At 54.4% G+C, this 17705-nt stretch overlaps 1 protein-coding gene across 1 annotated transcript; it reads left to right on the plus strand.

The window, feature by feature from the left end:
- Positions 1-7122: 7122 nt before the first annotated feature.
- LOC144488402 (adenylosuccinate synthetase isozyme 2-like) lies at positions 7123-17700 on the plus strand (the record flags this gene model as incomplete). Its single annotated transcript, XM_078206476.1, has 6 exons — positions 7123-7644; positions 8804-8906; positions 13155-13223; positions 14567-14617; positions 17383-17449; positions 17676-17700. Coding segments are annotated over exons 1-6 (837 nt in total), but the record flags the coding sequence as incomplete, so codon positions are not given.
- Between the last annotated feature and the right edge of the window lie 5 nt (positions 17701-17705).

A 17705-nucleotide genomic window follows, 5' to 3' on the forward strand; every position in this document is an offset into this window, starting at 1 on the left:
AGGTGGATTGGCCGTGCTAAATTGCCCCTTAGTGTCCAAAGATGTGCAGGTTAGGTGGATTGGCCGTGCTAAATTGCCCCTTAGTGTCCAAAGATGTGCAGGTTAGGTGGATTGGCCGTGCTAAATTGCCCCTTAGTGTCCAAAGATGTGCAGGTTAGGTGGATTGGCCATGCTAAATTGCCCCTTAGTGTCCAAAGATGTGCAGGTTAGGTGGATTGGCCATGCTAAATTGTCCTGTACTGGCAGGGGAATGAGCAGGGTAAATGAGGGTGATAGGGATAGGGCCTGGGTGGGATTGCGGTCGGTGCAGACTCGATGGGCCGAAAGGTCTCCTTCTGCACTGTAGGGATTCTATGACAACAGCAGGGAAGAAGCTGTTCTTGAGTCGGTCGGTACGTGACCTCAGACTTTTGTATCTTTTTCCCGACGGAAGAAGGTGGAAGGGAGAATGTCCGGGGTGTGTGGGGTATGCTGACTGCTATTCCCAAGGGATTGGGAAGTGTAGACAGAGTCAAACTTTTTGACGCGTCTCCGTCAATTTCTCACCCTTCAGGATTCAAAGCCTTCATCGCGGACTCTTGGTTTTCGAAGATCTAGAATGGTGACAGAGCAAGAAAGAGGCCATTCGGCCCACGGTGTCTGTGTTAGGCTCTTTGCAACAGCCTCTCACCAAGTGTCAATTTCCTCCCCCTCCCCCCGAACCCCTCCCATCGCAAATCCGTTTTTGTTTTCTCCAATAATGGTTCATGGTCCTCTTGGAAAGATTTAGAAGTAGGCCATTCGGCCCATCTAGGCTGTTCCTTCCATTCAATGAGATTGTGACTGATCTGATGTGATAATCCCACTTTCCCGCCTTATCCCCTTGGTTCCCCCACTGATTAATAATCTGTCTCTCTCGACCTTGGACAGACTCAATGGCCCAGCCTCTGCGGGAAAGAATTCCACAGATTCACTCCTCTCCGAGAGAGGAAGTTCCTCCGCCTCTCTGTCGTCAATGGGTGACCCCCTTACTCTGAGATTGTGCCTCTCTGCTCCTAGACTCTCCCACAAGAGTGGGGGAAGCAATCTCTCATCATCTACCCTGTCAAACACCCGCTGAGAATCCGATCTGTCTCAATAAGGTCACCTCTCATTCTTCTAAACCCCCAATGAGCACAGGCCCCAAAGCTACTCAACCTCTCCTCATAAGAAAATCCCACCCTCTTAGCCAGAGCATTCAGTATCCCACAGGGAGTGGGGGAGAGGTTCTACAGATGAACCATAGAAAGCATCCTTTCTGGATGTATCAAAGCTTGGTACGGCTCCTGCTCTGCCCAAGACCGCAAGAAACTACAAAGGCCATAAGACATAGGAGCAGAATTAGGCCACTCGGCCCATCGAGTGTGCTCCACCATTCAATCATGGCTGATATTTTTCTCATCCCCATTCTCCTGCCTTTTCCCCATAACCCCTGACCCCCTTATTGATCAAGACCCTATCTATCTCTGTCTTAAAGACACTCAATGACCCGGCCTCCACAGCCTTCTGCGGCAAAGAGTTCCACAGATTCACCACTCTCTGGCTGAAGAAATTCCTCCTCATCTCTGTTTTAAAGGATCGTCCCTTCAGCCTGAGGTTGTGCCCTCTGGTTCTAGTTTTTCCTACTAGTGGAAACATCCTCTCCATGTCCACTCTATCCAGGTCTTGTAAAAGGTCGTGAATGTAGCCCAATGCATCACGCAAACCAACCTCCCATCCATTTGGAATACTGCGTCCAGTTCTGGTCGCCACACTACCAGAAGGACGTGGAGGCTTTGGAGAGAGTACAGAGGAGGTTTACCAGGATGTTGCCTGGTATGGAGGGGCTTAGTTATGAGGAGAGATTGGGTAAACTGGGGTTGTTCTCCCTGGAAAGACGGAGGATGAGGGGAGACTTAATAGAGGTGTATAAAATTATGAAAGGCATAGATAGGGTGAACGGTGGGAAGCTTTCCCCAGGTCGGTGGTGACGTTCACGAGGGGTCATAGGTTCAAGGTGAGGGGGGGGGGGGGGGGAGGTTTAACACGGATATCAGAAGGACGTATTTTACACAGAGGGTGGTGGGGGCCTGGAATGCGCTGCCGGGCAAGGTGGTGGAGGCGGACACACTGGGAACGTTTAAGACTTATCTAGATAGCCATATGAATGGAGTGGGAATGGAGGGATACAAAAGAATGGTCTAGTTTGGAGCAGGGAGCGGCGCGGGCTTGGAGGGCCGAAGGGCCTGTTTCCTGTGCTGTATTGTTCTTTGTTCTTTGACTCTGTCTACACTTCCCGCTGCCTCGGGAAAGCAGCCAGCATAATTAAGGACCCCACGCTCCCCGGACATTCGTATCCGGACGAGCACTCAAATCCTGCGTGGATCAGCTGGCAGGGGCATTCCCAGACATCTTCAACCTCTCTTTACAACAATCTGCTTCAAGAAGACAAAGAACAAAGAACAATACAGCACAGGAACAGGCCCTTCGGCCCTCCAAGCCTGCACCGATGATGTGTTCCTAACTAGACCATCTGTTTGTATCCCTCTATTCCCAGTCTGTTCATGTGGCGATCTAGATAAGTCTTAAACGTTCCCAGTGTGTCCGCCTCAACCACCTTGCCCGGCAGCGCATTCCAGGCCCCCACCACCCTCTGTGTAAAATACGTCCCCCGTATATCTGTATTGAACCTTGCCCCTCCTTACTTGTGACCCCTTGTGTTTGTCATTTCTGACCTGGGAAAAAGCTTCCAACTGTTCACCCTATCTATGCCCTTCATAATTTTATAAACTTCTATTAGGTCGCCCCTCAACCGCCGTCTTTCCAGGGAGAACAACCCCAGTTTACTCAATCTCACCTCATAGCTAAGACCCTCCATACCAGGCAACATCCTGGTAAACCTTCTCTGTACTCTCTCCAAAGCCTCCACGTCCTTCTGGTAGTGTGGCGACCAGAACTGGATGCAGTATTCCAGATGTGACCTAACCAATGTTCTATACAGCTGCAACATCATATGCCAACTTTTATACTCTATACCCCGTCCAATAAAGGCAAGCATGCCATATGCCTTCTTCACCACCTTTTCCACCTGTGCTGCCACCTTTAAGGATCTGTGGACTTGCACACCCAGATCCCTCTGTGTGTCTATACTCCTGATGGTTCTGCCATTTATTGTATAGCTCCCCCCTGCATTAGATCTACCAAAATGCATCACTTCACATTTATCTGGATTAAATTCCATCTGCCATTTCTCCGCCCAATTTTCCAGCCTATCGATATCCTGCTGTATTCTCTGACAATGTTCATCACAATCCGCAACTCCAGCAATCTTTGCGTCGTCCGCAAACTTACTGATCACACCAGCTACATCTTCCTCCAAATCATTTATATATATCACAAACAGCAGAGGTCCCAGTACGGAGCCCTGCGGAACACCACTGGTCACAGACCTCCAATCAGAAAAAGACCCTTCCACTGCTACCCTCTGTCTTCTGTTGGCCAAGGCAGTTCTCCACCCATCTAGCTAGCTCACCTTTGATCCCGTGAGATTTAACCTTTTGCACCAGCCTGCCATGAGGGACCTTGTCAAATGCTTTACTAAGATGACCATCATCCCGGTACCTAAGAAAAGCCAAGCAGCGTGCCTTAATGACTATCGGCCGGTGGCTCTGACATCCATCATTATGAAGTGCTTCGAAAGGTTAGTCATGGCACGAATCAATTCCAGCCTCCTGGGCTACCTGGATCCACTACAGTTTGCCTATCGTCGCAACAGGTCCACAGCAGACGCCATCTCCCTGGCCCTGCAGTCAACCCTGGAACACCCGGATAACAAGGATACCGATGTCAGACTCCTATTTATTGACTACAGCTCAGCCTTCAACACCATTATTCCCACAAAACTCATCTCCAAACTCCGTGGCCTGGGCCTGGGCTCCTCCCTCTGTGACTGGATCCTGGACTTCCTAACCCACAGACCGCAATCAGTAAGGATAGGCAACAACGATCATCCTCAACACCGGTGCCCCACAAGGCTGTGTTCTCAGCCCCCTGCTATACTCCTTATACACCTATGACTGTGTGGCCAAATTCCCCTCCAATTCGATTTTCAAGTTTGCTGACGACACCACCGTAGTGGGTCGGATCTCAAACAATGACGAGACAGAGTACAGGAATGAGATAGAGAATCAGGTGAACTGGTGCGGCAACAATAATCTCTCCCTCAATGTCAACAAAACGAAGGAGATTGTCATCGACTTCAGGAAGCGTAAAGGAGAACATGCCCCTGTCTATATCAACGGGGACGATGTAGAAATGGTCGAGAGCTTCAAGTTTTTAGGTGTCCAGATCACCAACAACCTGTCCTGGTCCCCCAATGCCGACACTATAGTTAAGAAAGCCCCACCAACGCCTCTACTTTCTTTGGAGACTAAGGAAATTTGGCATGTCTGCTACGACTCTCACCAACTTTTACAGATGCCCCATAGAAAGCATCCTTTCTGGATGTATCACAGCTTGGTATGGGCTCCTGCTCTGCCCAAGACCGCAAGGAACTACAAAAGGTTGTGAATGTAGCCCAGTCCATCACCCAAACCAGCCTCCCATCCATTGACTCTGTCTACACTTCCCGCTGCCTCGGGGAAAAGCAGCCAGCATAATTAAGGACCCCACGCGCCCCGGACATTCTCTCTTCCACCTTCTTCCTTTGGGAAAAAGATACAAAAGTCTGAGGTCACGCACCAACCGACTCAAGAACATCTTCTTCTTTTGAATGGACCTACCTCACATTAAGTTGATCTTTCTCTACACCCTAGCTATGACTGTAACACTACATTCTGCACTGCCTCCTTTCCTTCTCTATGAATGGTATGCTTTGTCTGTATAGCGTGCAAGAAACAATACTTTTCACTGTATGTTAATACATGTGACAATAATAAATCAAATCAAATCAAACATCACTACAGATTTGCAAGTCTTTCAAGTCTTTGCTGGAACAAGACTGAAATCGGGAGAAAATAAAGAGCAAGGAGTTAATCTCCCCCTTGAGTTTGAAGAAAGCTCGGAGTTATAGAAAAAACATAGAAAAACTACAGCACAAACAGGCCCTTCGGCCCACAAGTTGTGCCAAACAAGGGGACACCTGAGAGATCGAACAGAGAAAGCGAAGAGGAAATTCATTTGAGTTTTTTTTCATTATAAAAAGATAATACTGTGGCTACCAGAGCAGGCCAGAGGCTGGGAATCCTGCGGAGAGTAACTCACCTCCTGACTCCCCCCAAAGCCTGTCCACTGGGAATCCTGCGGAGAGTAACTCACCTCCTGACTCCCCCCAAAGCCTGTCCACTGGGAATCCTGCGGAGAGTAACTCACCTCCTGACTCCCCCCAAAGCCTGTCCACCATCTACAAGGACACAAGTCAGGAGTGTGATGGAACACTCCCCACTTGCCTGGATGGGTGCGGCTCCCAACAACACTCGAGAAGCTCGACACCATCCAGGACAAAGCAGCCCCGCTCGATCGACACGCTAACCATAAACACTCACTCCCTCCCCCACCGACGCACAGTGGCAGCAGTGTGTACCGTCTACAAGATGCACTGCAGCGACTCGCCAAGGCTCCTTCGACAGCACCTTCCAAACCCACCACCTCTACCACCTAGAAGGACAAGGGCAGCATTATTTGAATGGACCTGCCTCGCACTAAGTTTGTCTTTCTCTGCACCCTAGCTGTGACTGTAACACTACATTCTGCATCCTCTCCTTTCCTTCTCTATGAACGGTATGCTTTGTCTGCATAGCGTGCAAGAAACAATACTTTTTACTGTATACATATGACAATAATAAATTAAATCAAATCAAAAGCAGACACATGGGGAACACCACCATCTGCAACTTCCCCCTCCAAGCCACTCACCATCCCGACTTGGAAATATATCAGCTGTTCCTTCACTGTGGCTGGGGTCAAAATCCTGGAACTCCCTCCCTAACAGCACTGTGGGTGCACCTGCACCACACCAGACTGACTGATGTCCAAGCACAATCCTGGAAGTCCCTCCCTAACAGCACTGTGGGTGTACCTACACCACACGGGGACTGACTGATGTCCAATCACAATCCTGGAACTCCCTCCCTAACAGCACTGTGGGTGTACCTACACCACACTGGGACTGACTGATGTCCAATCACAATCCTGGAACTCTCTCCCTAACAGCACTGTGGGTGTACCTACACCACACACGGGACTGACTGATGTCCAATCACAATCCTGGAACTCCCTCCCTAACAGCACTGTGGGTGTACCTACACCACACACGGGGATCGACTGATGTCCACTCACAATACTGGAACTCCCTCCCTAACAGCACTGTGGGTGTACCTACACCACACACGGGGACTGAATCAATCTTTGGACTGCGGGAGGAAACTGGAGCACCCGGAGGAAACCCCCGCAGACACGGGCAGAATGTGCAGAGAGTGACCCAAGCCGGGAATTGAACCCAGGTTCCTGGTACTGTGGGGCATCAGTGCTAACCGCTGTGCCACCCTGTGGGAGTTTTGAACTGTGGGAGGAAACCGGAGCAATTGTATTTGCAAGAAACTCATGCTTTTTGCACCCTCTTGTCACATTGTATTGAGAAGCTGGGCTTCTTCGGGGGTCAAACAGAATAACTTATAAGCGATTAGTGACCCTGGCCTTGTGAGTTGTGGGCACTCTGCCCCACTAGGGAACGTCTCCAAACAACACGTCTAAAAAAAAAGGTCCCATTTCCAGCTGCAGAAAGAACAGGCGGGTTTCCACTTCTGGAAACCTCAAATGGGGGCTCTGAGCAAACACAGCTGTGCCCCCTGAAAGAGTGGGTGAGGTACTTTTCGCTTTGGTAGAGGGCAGGTGATTTGGAGACGCTCCCTGGAGGCGGGTGAGGGGCTGGGCCTCTGGTTGATTGACAGCTCCCCTCCCAGGCAAAATAATCCGCTTAAAATGTACAATTTTGGGATTTATTGCGGGATAGAGAACTATCAGCAGCTCGGGGAAAAAAATATATAATTGGGCGTCTTTTGATTAAAATTATCTCCGGTTGCCAGGAGTGACCAGAGGGGGAGGGGAAAGGCCGCGCCTGCGCAGTTAATGGTAAGGCAGCACCTGCGCAATACAACAGATGCGGAAAGGCGGCGCCTGCGCATTGTGGGCAGGAGGGGAACGGCGGCGCCTGCGCAGTGGGACGGAAGGCGAAACCCGACGCCTGCTCATTGTGGGCAGGAGGGGAACGGCGGCGCCTGCGCAGTGGGACGGATGGCGAAACCTGGCGCCTGCGCATTGTGGGCAGGATGGCGGCGCCTGCGCAGTGGGACAGCCGGGCGGATGGGGAAAGCCGGCGCCTGCGCAGTGCGACAGATGGCGCTGGTGCGGAATGGCGCGGGCGGCGGGGATCAGCGAGAGGACGGCCGACCGGCGGCCTCTCCGCCCAGCCCCAAGCGGCTGAGAGCGGCCGAGCGGGACGGAGGAAGTGGTGGTGGCGGCCGCGGCCCGGGCAGCCGGTCGCTCGGTAACCGGGTGACGGTGGTGCTGGGCGCCCAGTGGGGGGACGAGGGCAAGGGGAAGGTGGTGGATCTGCTGGCGCAGGACGCCGAACTGGTCTGCCGCTGCCAGGTGAGAGGGAGCTCATTAACAGTAATATATGCAGCCTTATTAACATAATGAGGCAGGTCTGTCCAATGGGAAGGCACGCCGTGCGTGATGTCACCCCCCCGCTTAACATAATATATGCACATGGCTATTGAGACATCACACACTTTGCATAATGAATGCCCTGGCCATTGTGACGTCACGTGACTCTGCATAATATATGCAAAGCAGCTGCCACTCCAGTCTGGACCATGGGCCATTGCCTTGAAGGGTCCTGAGGCCAGTTTTTTTTGGGGGGGGGGGAGGGGGTTGTCAAGTCAATATCAATGCCCTTGGGTTTCCCCCCCCGTCAGAGTGCACGCTGATAGTCACTCGCCTCAGTACTCGCTGAGCTGGAGTGGAGGGAAATTGGGCCGTGAGGAATCACCCACAGTGCAGAAGAGGCCATTCAGCCCATCGAGTCTGCACCGACTCTCTGTCAGGTTATCTTACTCAGGCCCTTTCCTCCACCCTATCCCCGTAACCCCACACACAGTTCCCATGGCCAATCCACCTAACCCGCACATCTTTGGACACTAATGGGCAATTTACCATGGCCAATCCACCCAACCTGCACATCTTTGGACACTAAGGGACAATTTAGCATGGCCAATCCACCTAACCTGCACATCTTTGGACACTAAGGGACAATTTAGCATGGCCAATCCACCTAACCCGCACATCTTTGGACACTAAGGGGCAATTTAGTATGGCCAATCCACCTAACCTGCACATCTTTGGACTGTAGGAGGAGCACCCGGAGGAAACCCACACAGACACGGGGGGGGAGAACGTGCAAACTCGACACAGACAGTGACCCAAGCCGGGAATTGAACCCGGATCCCTGGCGCTGTGAAGCATCAAAGCAGCAGGGCGGCCTGGTGGCGGGGGAAACGGGCCTGGGTAAGATGGGTCTGTCAGAGAGTCGGTGCAGACTCGATGGGCTGAATGGCCTCCCTCTGCACTGTAGGGATTGCATCTGCAGGATTGGGGAGATTGAGCGAGCCCTGTTCCTGATGCTTGTTTCTGTGAAGGGTGGGATTTGGGTCAAAGGCGCGAGTGAGCGAGCCACTGCTTTCGGGAAGGTGGCGAAACTTGCCTGTGTGTTTAACCAGTTCTTCGTCCTATCCCGTTCCCTGCACAGGGTGGGAATAATGCTGGGCACACTGTTGTGGTGGATTCTGTGGAGTACGACTTCCACCTTTTACCCAGTGGAGTCATCAACAAGAACGCAACATCCTTCATCGGTGAGTGTCCCTTTGCTGTGCTGGGCACAACTTTATACAGGAATTGTGAGCGCGGAAGGGTTTGAGGTACGCCAAGAGACTTGGGAGTCCGAGTTCAGATGGCACAGTGGGTTAGCGCTGCTGCCTCATAGGACCAGGGACCCGGGTTCGATTCCCGGCTCGGGTCACTGTCTGTGTGGAGTCTGCACGTTCTCCCCGTGTCGGCGTGGGTTTCCTCCGGGTGCTCCGGTTTCCTCCCACAGTCCAACAAACGTGCTGGTTAGGTGCATTGGTCATGCTAAATCCTCCCTCAGTGTTACCCCAACAGGATATTGGGGAAAGCAGGATCAGGCTATTGGGTTGGATGATCCGCCATGATTGGTACGTTGGCACAGTGGTTAGCGCTGCTGCCTCACAGCGCCAGGGACCCGGGTTCGATTCCCGGCTTGGGTCACTGTCTGTGCGGAGTCTGCACGTTCTCCCCCCGTGTCTGCGTGGGTTTCCTCCGGGTGCTCCGGTTTCCTCCCACACTCCAAAGATGTGCAGGTTAGGTGGATTGGCCATGCTAAATTGCGCTTTAGTGTAAGGGGGACTGGCGAGTGTAAATCCATGGCGTTATGGGGATAGAGCCTGAGGGGATAGGGTGGGATTGTGGTCAGTGCAGACTCTGGGCCGAATGGCCTCCTTCGGTACTTTCGGATACTATGATTCTCTTAAGGTCAACTTGCAGGAAGGCAAATGAAATGTTCGCATTCACGTCGAGAGGGCTAGAATACAAGAGCAGGGATGTACTTCTGAGGCTGTATAAGGCTCTGGTCAGACCCCATTTAAGTTTTTTTTAAAGTTTATTTATTAGTGTCACAAGTCGGCTTACATTAACACTGCAATGAAGTTACTGTGAGAATCCCCTAGTCGCCCACACTCCGGCGCCTGTTCGGGTAACACTGAGGGAGAATTTAGCACGGCCAATGCACCTAACCATCACGTCTTCCGGACTGTGGGGGGAATCCGGAGCACCCGGAGGAAACCCACGCAGACACGGGGAGAACGTGCAGACTCCGCACAGACAGTGACCCAAGCCGGGAATCGAACCCAAGCACTGTGAGGCAGCAGTGCTAACCACTGTGCCACCATGCTGCCCCATTTGGAATACTGTGAGGAATTTTGGGCCCCGTATCTAAGGAAGGACGTGCCGGCCCAGGAGAGGGTCCGGAGGAGGTTTGCCAGAACGATCCCGGGAATGAAAGGCTTGACGAATGAGGAGCGTTTGAGGACTCTGGGTCTGTACTCGATGGAGTTTAGAAGGATGAGGGGGCGGATCTTATTGAAACTTACAGAATACTGAAAGGCCTGGATAGAGTGGACGCGGGGAAGATGTTCCCATTAGTCGGAGAGACTGGGATCCGAGGGCTCGGCCTCAGAGTAAAGGGACGGACCCTTTAGAACCGAGATGAGGAGGAATTTCTTCAGCCGGAGGGTGGGGGTGAATCTGTGGAACTCGTTGCCACAGAGGGAGGCCGGGTCATTGAGTGTATTGGAGACAGAGATAGAAAGGTTCTTGATTGATTTGATTTATTATTATCACATGTATTGGGATACAGTGAAAAGTATTGTTTCTTGCGTGCTATACAGACAAAGCATACCATTCATAGAGAAGGAAAGGAGAGAGTGCAGATTGTAGTGTTACAGTCACAGCTAGGGTGTAGAGAAAGATCAACTTAATGCGAGGTAGGTCCATTCAAAAGTCGTGACAGCAGCAGGGAAGAAGCTGTTCTTGAGTCGGTCGGTACGTGACCTCAGACTTTTGTATCTTTTTCCCGACGGAAGAAGGTGGAAGAGAGAATGTCCGGGGTGCGTGGGGGGGTCCTTGATTATGCCGGCTGCTTTTCCCCGAGGCAGCGGGAAGTGTAGACAGAGTCAATGGATGGGAGGCTGGTTTGCGTGATGGATTGGGCTACATTCACGACCCTTTGTCCTTTCTTGCGGTCTTGGGCAGAGCAGGAGCCCATACCAAGCTGTGATACATCTGGAAAGAATGCTTCCTATGGCGCATCTGTAAAAGTTGGTTTCTAACATACCCGGACAGTAGGGGAGGAACACCCCCAGTGGGTGGGGGGGCGGAGGGGGGGAGCTTGCTGGGAAACAGGCACAGGAACAGGCCACCGAGCTTCTCAAGCCCACTCTTGTCAGTCAGATCACTGCGGCTGCTCTGTACCCTGACTCCACTGACCCACCTTGGTCCATAACCCTTAATACCTTTCCCAAACAAAAATCCCCCTTTCTGGGGTGTGAAGAAGGTTCTAGATTTCCACTCCCGCCTTGTGCGAGGAAGTGCTTCCTGACACCACTCCGTCGGAGCTAAAAACACATTCGGACACAGTGTTCACGAGTGAAGGATTTCTTTATTCCCTTTTTGTCAATGAGGGGCGAAGGAAATCCATCGCTTCTAAGGCTTCTTCAGTCTGCCTCACTCAGTTGTGTACAGTCAGGTTTTTTGCAGGGCTCAACTTCTTGTAAGGGTATATTGGTCCAGAAGGACGTGGAGGCTTTAGAGAGAGTGCAGAGGAGGTTTACCAGGATGTTGCCTGGTATGGAGGGGCTTAGTTATGAGGAGAGATTGGATAAACTGGGGTTGTTCTCACTGGAAAGACAGAGGATGAGGGGTGACCTAATAGAGGTGTCTAAAATTATGAAAGGCATAGATAGGGTGAACGGTGGGAAGCTTTTTCCCAGGTCGGTGATGACGTTCACGAGGGGTCATAGGTTCAAGGTGAGGGGCGGGGGGGAGGTTTAACACAGATATCAGAAGGACGTATTTTACACAGAGAGGGTGGTGGGGGCCTGGAATGCGCTGGAGGCGGACACACTGGGAACGTTTAAGACTTATCTAGATAGCCATATGAACGGAGTGGGAATGGAGGGATACAAAAGAATGGTCTAGTTTGGACCAGGGAGCGGCGCGGGCTTGGAGGGCCAAAGGGCCTGTTCCTGTGCTGTATTGTTCTTTGTTATCCTTTTGCTTATGCACACCGGTAAATTAATTACATCTGGTACAAAGTGGTAGGCTCGAGACAATAGCTATTTTATCGCGTCCCATTGGTAATGCCATAATCTTTCGTGGTGGACGGGTGGAATGTCCGTTCAGACAATGGGCACTTAATCATGTCTTTATGACAGTTTCGGTGCTGTTCGCAAAGACATTCAGCTGTGTCCTGTTGATAGATACAGTGAAACATCCCCTTTGACTGCGCTGACTGTTTCATGTATATGCAGAGGCAGCCAGTCTGCAGTGAGCGTGCTGCTAATTTTCCTGGTCCCCCTGCCGACCTCAGTTCTCCTCTCCCGCTATTCCATAATCCAAAGTTACCAGCTCCTTACAAACATAATCCGATTGGGATGAAGATCAGATCGGATTTAGAATCCCAACAGTGCAGAAGAGGCCATTCGGCCCATCGAAGTTGAACCAACTCTCTGACAGAGCATCTTACCAGGCCTTCTCCCCTCCCCTGTAACCCCACGTATTTACCCTGCTAATCCCCCTAACCCTATTTTGGGACACTAAGGGGCAATTTAGCATGGCTAATCCACCTAACCAGCACATCTTTGGACACTAAGGGACAATTTAGCATGGCCAGTCCACCTAACCTGCATATCTTTGGACACTAAGGGACAATTTAGCATGGCCAATCCACCTAACCCGCACATCTTTGAACTGTGGGAGGAAACCGGAGCACCCGGAGGAAACCCACGCAGACACGGGGAGAACATGCAGACTCCACACAGACAGTGACCCGAGGCCGGGAATTGAACCCGGGTCCAAACCAGCGCCAAACCACGGAATCGACAACCTCTTCCGCCTTCTAAAATGTGGCTTTCTGAATTAAACCGATGTGCGCTTGGGGGGAGGTTCTGAGTTGATTCCCAGAGTCTGCTTGAGTCCCGGGGAGAGCCCGTTCTATTGGTGGAGCCTCACTGTCTGAAGGATTGCCCTCTGCAGTGAGTTTTAGAGTGAGGGTGATGAGGGTTCCGGGGTGGGGAGTGGAGGCACTGAGGCGACAGCAACGCTGGCCTCGTGGACCTCAGGGAAGGTTGTGGCCCTGACGTGATGCTGTCTGGAGCTGGGAGCTACCCCGGCAGTCACTGTGCCTCTCTCCACCACCACCTGGGGTCTGCGGGAGAGGAATTCTGTGAGGAGAGGCGGGCAGGACTTGGCATTGCCCGCCAGGGCTGTGGGGCAGCTGTTAACCGATGATGCTCTTGTGTTGCCAGGTAACGGGGTGGTCATTCACTTCCCTGGACTCTTTGAGGAAGCAGAGAAGAACCTCCGCCGGGGGAAAGGTGAGAGTGCGGCGACTTTTAACCCGACTGGACGGGGCACGTTTGTACCAGAGGCTGGGGCGGTGACCTGACATCGTGTTTCAATGCATTCCGCCTGCGTGTGTGTATGTGTAACCTCCCCCAGCCCCGACACCCCTCCCTATCCCTGTAACCTCCCCCAGCCCCGACACCCCTCCCTATCCCTGTAACCTCCCCCAGCCCCGACACCCCCTCCCTATCTCTGTAACCTCCCCCAGCCCCGACACCCCCTCCCTATCTCTGTTATCTCCTCCAGCCCCTGTAACTCTGTGAGACCTCTTCACTCTTCCAATTCTGGCCTCATTAGCACCCCCCCTGATTCCCATCGCTCCGCCACAGGCGGCCGTGCCTTCAGCTACCTAGGGGGCCCTTCAGCTCTGGGATTCCCTCCCTAAACCCTTCCATCTCCCTCTCTCTGCCTCCCTCTCTGCCCCCCTCTCTGCCTCCCTCTCTGCCTCCCTCTCTGCCCCCCTCTCTGCCTCCCCTCTCTGCCTCCCCTCTCTGCCTCCCCTCTCTGCCTCCCTCTCTGCCCCCCTCTCTGCCCCCCTCTCTGCCCCCCTCTCTGCCCCCCTCTCTGCCCCCCTCTCTGCCCCCCTCTCTGCCCCCCTCTCTGCCCCCCTCTCTGCCCCCCTCTCTGCCTCCCTCTCTGCCCCCCTCTCTGCCTCCCCTCTCTGCCTCCCTCTCTGCCCCCCTCTCTGCCCCCCTCTCTGCCCCCCTCTCTGCCCCCCTCTCTGCCCCCCTCTCTGCCTCCCTCTCTGCCCCCCTCTCTGCCTCCCCTCTCTGCCTTCCTCTCTGCCCCCCTCTCTGCCTCCCTCTCTGCCCCCCTCTCTGCCCCCCTCTCTGCCCCCCTCTCTGCCCCCTCTCTGCCCCCCTCTCTGCCTCCCTCTCTGCCTCCCTCTCTGCCCCCCTCTCTGCCCCCCTCTCTGCCCCCCTCTCTGCCCCCCTCTCTGCCCCCCTCTCTGCCTCCCTCTCTGCCTCCCTCTCTGCCTCCCTCTCTGCCTCCCTCTCTGCCCCCCTCTCTGCCCCCTCTCTTCCCCCCTCTCTGCCTCCTTCTCTGCCCCCCTCTCTTCCCCCCTCTCTGCCTCCTTCTCTGTACCCCTCTCTTCCCCCCTCTCTGCCTCCCTCTTGTGCAGTTTCCCCATCTGCTTTCGTTTCTCTCTTGATTTTTCTCACTGACGTTGACACAAATGCAGCGGTGGTGTTGGGGACGGCGGGGGAGGGGGCGGGGGGAGGCGCGGGGTGTGGACAGCCTGTATGAACAGCGCTGAGCGGCAGGCGGTTTGTGTAATGCTGTTGCTCAAGCAACGTCTCCTGAATGTCCGCAGGTTTGGAAGGATGGGAGTCGAGGACAGTGATCTCAGACAGAGCCCACATCGGTGAGTTGGCGTCGTGGTGTTTGTGAATGGGAGAGTGAGAGGCACGGTACGTGGGATTTACTCCCTGCAGGGGGGGGGAGGGGCTCCGCAAAGCCCAGTGAGGGCAGGCCTTTCCGACAAGTACACAATAATCTCCCTCCCCTGACCTTGTTTGTGTTTTCCGTATTTGTGGGCCGGCGCGTCTCAGAGTTTGTCCCTTTGTCTGTATATACCGTGGCACCCACTTCCTCCACGTGTTACCTATTTGACATGACTGGCTGGTAGATTCGGCAGATAGGGTATAATGTGGGGAATTGGGAAATTGTCCGTCTTTAGTCATTTGCCAAGTCTTAACTTTTGAGTGATGCTGAAAAAAAAAGAGACACCCCGTCGAAGTTTTTCACCTTGCACTCATCAGGACAGGTTCGCAAGAACACCAAATCTCAAAGGGAACAACAATTTGTACTGCACAGGAAGAGAGCACTGATCGGTTTGGCAATCAGCTGCTTGCCGACCGATTTCTTTTCCACAGCGCCTAAGCTGCAGGCATCTTGGAAGACACCTGTGCTAAATAGTCCCGAAGTAGGAGTTTGACATTCCAAGCTTGACCATGGCAGCAAAGGATCCCTGTGGGAACCTCACGGCATGAGAGAGTGGGGGAGAATGTGGGACTCGCTCCCACGGGGAGTGGGGGAGAATGTGGCACTCGCTCCCATGGGGAGTGGGGGAGAATGTGGGACTCGCTCCCACGGGGAGTGGGGGAGAATGTGGCACTCGCTCCCACGGGGAGTGGGGGAGAATGTGGCACTCGCTCCCACGGGGAGTGGGGGAGAATGTGGGACTCGCTCCCACGGGGGAGTGGGGAGAATGTGGGACTCGCTCCCACGGGGGAGTGAGGGAGAATGTGGGACTCACTCCCACGGGGGAGAATGTGGGACTCGCTCCCACGGGGGAGAATGTGGGACTCGCTCCCACGGGGGAGTGGGGGAGAATGTGGGACTCGCTCCCACGGGGAGAGGGGAGAATGTGGGACTCGCTCCCACGGGGAGTGGGGGAGAATGTGGGACTCGCTCCCACGGGGGAGTGGGGGAGAATGTGGGACTCGCTCCCACGGGGGAGTGGGGGAGAATGTGGCACTCGCTCCCACGGGGGAGTGGGGGAGAATTTGGGACTCGCTCCCACGGGGGAGTGGGGGAGAATGTGGGACTTGCTCCCATGGGGAGTGGGGGAGAATGTGGGACTCGCTCCAATGGGGAGTGGGGGAGAATGTGGGACTCGCTCCCACGGGGGAGTGGGGGAGAAAGTGGGACTCGCTCCCATGGGGAGTGGGGGAGAATGTGGAACTCGCTCCCACGGGAGTGGGGGAGAATGTGGGACTCACTCCCAGGGGGAGTGGGGGAGAATGTGGGACTCGCTCCCACAGGGAGTGGGGAGAATGTGGGACTCGCTCCCACGGGGAGTGGGGGAGAATGTGGGACTCGCTCCCACGGGGAGTGGGGGAGAATGTGGGACTTGCTCCCACGGGGAGTGGGGGAGAATGTGGCACTCTCTCGGACGGGGGAGTGGGGGAGAATGTGGGACTCGCTCCCACGGGGAGTGGGGAGAATGTGGGACTTGCCCTCACGGGGAGTGGGGGAGAATGTGGAACTTGCTCCCACAGGGAGTGGGGGAGAATGTGGGACTCGCTCCCACGGGGGAGTGGGGGAGAATGTGGGACTCGCTCCCACGGGGGAGTGGGGGAGAATGTGGGACTCGCTCCCACGGGGGAGTGGGGGAGAATGTGGGACTCGCTCCCACGGGGGAGTGGGGGAGAATGTGGGACTCGCTCCCACGGGGGAGTGGGGGAGAATGTGGGACTCGCTCCCACGGGGAGTGGGGGAGAATGTGGAACTCGTTCCCACGGGGAGTGGGGGAGAATGTGGAACTCGCTCCCACGGGGAGTGGGGGAGAATGTGGGACTCGCTCCCACGGGGAGTGGGGGAGAATGTGGAACTCGTTCCCACGGGGAGTGGGGGAGAATGTGGAACTCGCTCCCACGGGGAGTGGGGGAGAATGTGGGACTCACTCCCACAAGGAGTGGGAGAGAATGTGGGATTCGCTCCCACGGGAGTGGGGGAGAATGTGGAACTCGCTCCCACGGGGAGTGGGGGAGAATGTGGGACTCACTCCCACGGGTAGTGGGGGAGAATGTGGGACTCACTCCCACAGGGAGAGGGAGAGGTGAATAGTGTCGATACATTTCATAGAACCCCTCCAGTGCATCAGGAGGCCATTCAGCCCATCAAGTCTGCACCGACCACAATCCCACCCAGACGTTAACCCCGTAACCCCATGCATTTACGCTAGCTAATCCCCCTGACACTAAGGGGCAATTTAGCATGGCCAATCCACCTAACCTACACATCTTTGGACTGTGGGAGGAAACCGGAGCACCCGGAGGAAACCCACGCACACACGGGGAAAACGTGCAAACTCCACACAGACAGTGACCCAAGCCGGGAATCGAACCCGGGTCCCATTTGTGGGTGGGAGAAGCTGGATAAGCACGCGAGGGAGAGAGAAAGAGAGAGATATGGAGATTAGCTAAGGGAGGATCGTGTGGAGCTGAGGGAGGATCGTGTGGAGCTGAGGGAGGATCGTGTGGAGCTGAGGGAGGATCGTGTGGAGCTGAGGGAGGATCGTGTGGAGCTGAGGGACCAGTACGGGGCAGCCGGGCCGAATGGCCCGTGTCTGTGCTGGGGATTCTGGTTAATCGGCGTTGTTGACCATTCTGCTCTTGTTTCCAGTGTTTGACTTCCACCAGGCTGTTGACGGTGTTCAGGAACAACAGCGGCAAGAACAGGCAGGCAAAAAGTGAGTGCGCAAGATATCCAGAGCCACCATCCCCGACAACCAGTGGGAGGGCCGGTGTGGGGGGCGGGTACGGGCCGCGACGACCTCTCGGGCTGTCAGGGTGCTGGACCTCCAGAGGTGGCCAGCCATCTTCCGGCCTCCTTCTAACCCACTCTCTCTCTTTTTTTTCCCCCCCTCTCTCCCCCCCGCCTCCTTTTTTTTTCTGTCGCTGCTCTTTCCCGCCCAGCCTGGGGACCACCAAGAAGGGGATCGGGCC

Source organism: Mustelus asterias, unplaced genomic scaffold (assembly GCF_964213995.1).
Source record: "Mustelus asterias unplaced genomic scaffold, sMusAst1.hap1.1 HAP1_SCAFFOLD_1531, whole genome shotgun sequence".
NCBI lineage: Eukaryota > Metazoa > Chordata > Chondrichthyes > Carcharhiniformes > Triakidae > Mustelus > Mustelus asterias.